The sequence below is a fragment of the Ceratina calcarata genome, unplaced genomic scaffold, assembly GCF_001652005.2.
Source record: "Ceratina calcarata isolate Rehan_Ccalc_2016 unplaced genomic scaffold, ASM165200v1 scaffold145.2, whole genome shotgun sequence".
Taxonomy (NCBI): domain Eukaryota; kingdom Metazoa; phylum Arthropoda; class Insecta; order Hymenoptera; family Apidae; genus Ceratina; species Ceratina calcarata.
In genome coordinates, this window is record NW_017135665.1 from 370703 (window position 1) to 373993 (window position 3291).

Sequence of the window (3291 nt, forward strand, 5' to 3'; positions counted from 1 at the left end):
CACTTATTATGATCTGACAGATTTGAAAAGTAATCTTAAAAGAAATGAATGTTCTTCGTTTAAGCCGAACGCATGTAACTCTAAATAAATGTCTGCATCAGATCAAACGTAAAATATCCCTAGCCGACAAAGTCGTCGAAAATCCTGGCCGTCTAAAATTAATCAACGATCATGTCGATACTAATAGTCTGCAAAACTTTCCCTCTTTCGACTCATTAACTTTCATACACGTGCGCTTCGGGTACACCGATCGTGTTACCGAGAAGGGAAAAGGGTCGATGTGCGTTCCCCGATGAAACGGAATCTCATCAAAATGGACACGAACGCGTCGGGGATTGATTCCAACGTCCCCAGGCTTGCCGTCGAGGCGTAGGACCCGGCATCGAGCCTATTACCAGGGCTTTTCCAGGATCGTTGGGTATCGCGCCCACATACGTGCATAATTAACGAGACGTGCCGCGCGGCTCGAACGATAAATTTTGACGTACAAATCCGCAGCGTACACGGATCATGCTAACGACATAGCGGCGTGGCGCGGCGGCGTGATTCAACCCGTGCTCTGAAACTTTTTGAAATCGCGCCCGCAACATGAACTGCCTAACACCGTGGCTGTGGTTCGCCGCACGACTGTCGATGTTGGCCGGTTTCCCTCTTTAATCAGGACCGTGTAGGTATAGGTGATCAACCCCTGGCTCTTCCTGCTTCCATTTCGATCTCGATTGCGAACCCTCCGACACTTGTCGCGGTTGCGATCGCCAAAATCGGAAATTGAAAGTGTTCGTGGGTTGGAAATAAAAACTGTTGCGAAAAGCAGATAAAAATAATTAATACTAGGGCTGGTAATTAATATTAATAAAGAGTTTTTTTATTTTAGTTCCTTCACATCAGGCAAGATTAAGTTTTGAGTCATATTATTACTAGAAGATATATAGATTCCGACATTAAAGTGTTGCTGGAATCTTCTCTGAGTCTGAAAATTTAAAAAGAAAATTGGAAATGAACAAGGTGTTAATTTTTCAGACCCTTCAGTTTTTCAGTGACGACGTTCCAATATTCATCTTTTCAAATTTATTCGACGTGGATATTTATAACGTAATATAGCGACTCAATAAAATGTATTTCCGACATTCTTCGTCCTTACTTTCTTAAATATGTATACATAAATTATTTCAGCATCGCTACATCAGACTAACTCCTACCAGCTCTCTTCAGATTCCCCGAATTCTTCGATGACGGAAAACGATCAAAATTCACCCAGCTAGGATCTAATTAACCGAAACTTGGGCCGATCTCCATTTCCCAACCCTTGGCCCGCTCGTATCGGGAAGACGGTCTATCAGAATCCCGAACGATCAAATTCCACCCCGCGCTCGCGCCCCTACAGGGATGTCCTGCGGGTTCGCGAGCACCACGCTGAGGATAATCGCGCGACCGGCGATAACGACGTTATCGAACCGTCGCGACAGCCGGGCTCGGCAGTAACAATTAAGCGGTACGATCAACTGATCGTCGTAGCTACAGGGCGTTCGTGATCGCGATATCGTTGAAACGGATAGTAACGCGAGCCACGGTACACGGTCGTGCTGTTCACTACCCACGGACACTTAATTAATTCACTTTGCGCCGGACTACCCGTTTGTAATCCCGGCTAGGGCCGCCTAAGGACCCCAAGGCAGTAATTGATTCAAATGCTTCAAGAGTATTATGAATCGCGGAAGACAGTGTGTGCGTAAATTGGCAATATCGTAACTACCTCTGGGGTGTTAAGTATGACTCTCTGGCAATGTATGTGCTTTTGCATTGAGCCCATTTGAAATCCCGCTAGGCGTTATTAATTTACATGTTGGCAAAATTTAACTATTGATTAAATTGAATCCGAATAAAAATTTATTTTGTTTTTCAACTCACTTTATTTGTGTACATACTTTTATTTATGTTATACTTTTCCAGCTTTTTCTGCACTATATTCATTGAGATATTTAATTTATACATCTAAGTTGCTATAAATATATGCACCTATGTATATGTACATATATGAACGTATTCGTTAATTTGTATTGAATGTGGAGGAAATAAGGGGACATTATGTTCTACAAATATTATGACTTGTATTTTAAATAGTTCGCACGCTTTCAAATGAATAAATCATTTATGTAGTTATGCATTTTAACAAACTCTTCTCTTTCCATCTACGGTATCTACTTCAAACAAGTTTCCACTGACGAATGTTGCCATGATAACCGTTACATAGATAGTTCAAGCGGATAATAGACAATGCCGTTTACCCAAAGACCGCGATATCAGTCATCGATATCTTCCTCTATTAGGAACGCCTGGGCCAATATCAACGCGAGTCTAAAGTCCGAGCTGGTATCATAACCGTTTCGAAGGGAGATGCTTGTGATGCCACTGAGAGATAGGAGCATCGCATCAAAAGGGTCGTTACAAAGGGTCGAATCGCAACGCGGGTTCCCCATAATACCACGTGATGCATGAATTTAATTAAGTAATTGTACAGAGCCAACATTAATCACCACGTTCGTTTTCTCCTCCTCCACGATTTACTTCAGTCGCGGCCATGCTTTCTCCGCTTTCCCCGAGATTTCATTGTGCCACAAGATTTCCATGACCACGCGTAGCATTTGCAAAGACCCAACGATCGTTTCAACAACGATTCTTTTCATTTCTTTGTCCATTCCCTAGAAGGGTGGAAAACGGTTCTCGCAGTTTTTGTGACGCTATTAATTATCTAGCTCTTTTTACAGTACTTTGATTCTAAGGAACTTTGTATAACATCGATTGTTTTCCAGTGATTGTTTGTGAGAGTTTAACACATAGGAAGTATTTACAAAGCAGTTGCCTCTGTATTCAAATCTATTACTACCAAAAGCAACATGTTCAGAGGTCTTTTCAATTCGTATCACTACTTTCTAACTTAAGGATGTATTGGCTATACAGTCAATCCCAAATATTTATGTACCTTAGAAAAACGCATTTCCTATAATTAAAAAGAAATCAGACGTCGGAAGATTAATGCTAATAATAAATAGCTACGTGTTAAAAAGTATAGAAGGAAATATCCAATTAAGTATTGGCGCTGACGAAAATGTTTTTTTTTCAAAATTGCGGAGAATGCTTCAAATAAAAGTTTTTTTCCTTCTAACTTCGATATTTAACGAGTTACGTATGATTATTTGGCATTTTATTGATGTTGACAAAATCCAACCATCCCAGCGTCGAAACGGCGAACTTTTGGCAAAAAATTTCATTTTTCCTTAATTACTCCTAAAC

At 40.9% G+C, this 3291-nt stretch overlaps 1 protein-coding gene across 1 annotated transcript in view; it reads right to left on the reverse strand.

Annotated features, from left to right (window-relative positions):
* The window catches only part of hwt (SH2 domain-containing adapter heavyweight), a 77223-nt gene extending 74643 nt beyond the window's left edge, over nt 1-2580 (reverse strand). The window contains exon 1 of the mRNA XM_018034899.2: nt 2566-2580. Within this exon, the coding sequence (XP_017890388.1) occupies nt 2566-2580 (15 nt within the window). The remainder of the gene's footprint in view (nt 1-2565) is intronic.
* Nucleotides 2581-3291: the final 711 nt, after the last annotated feature.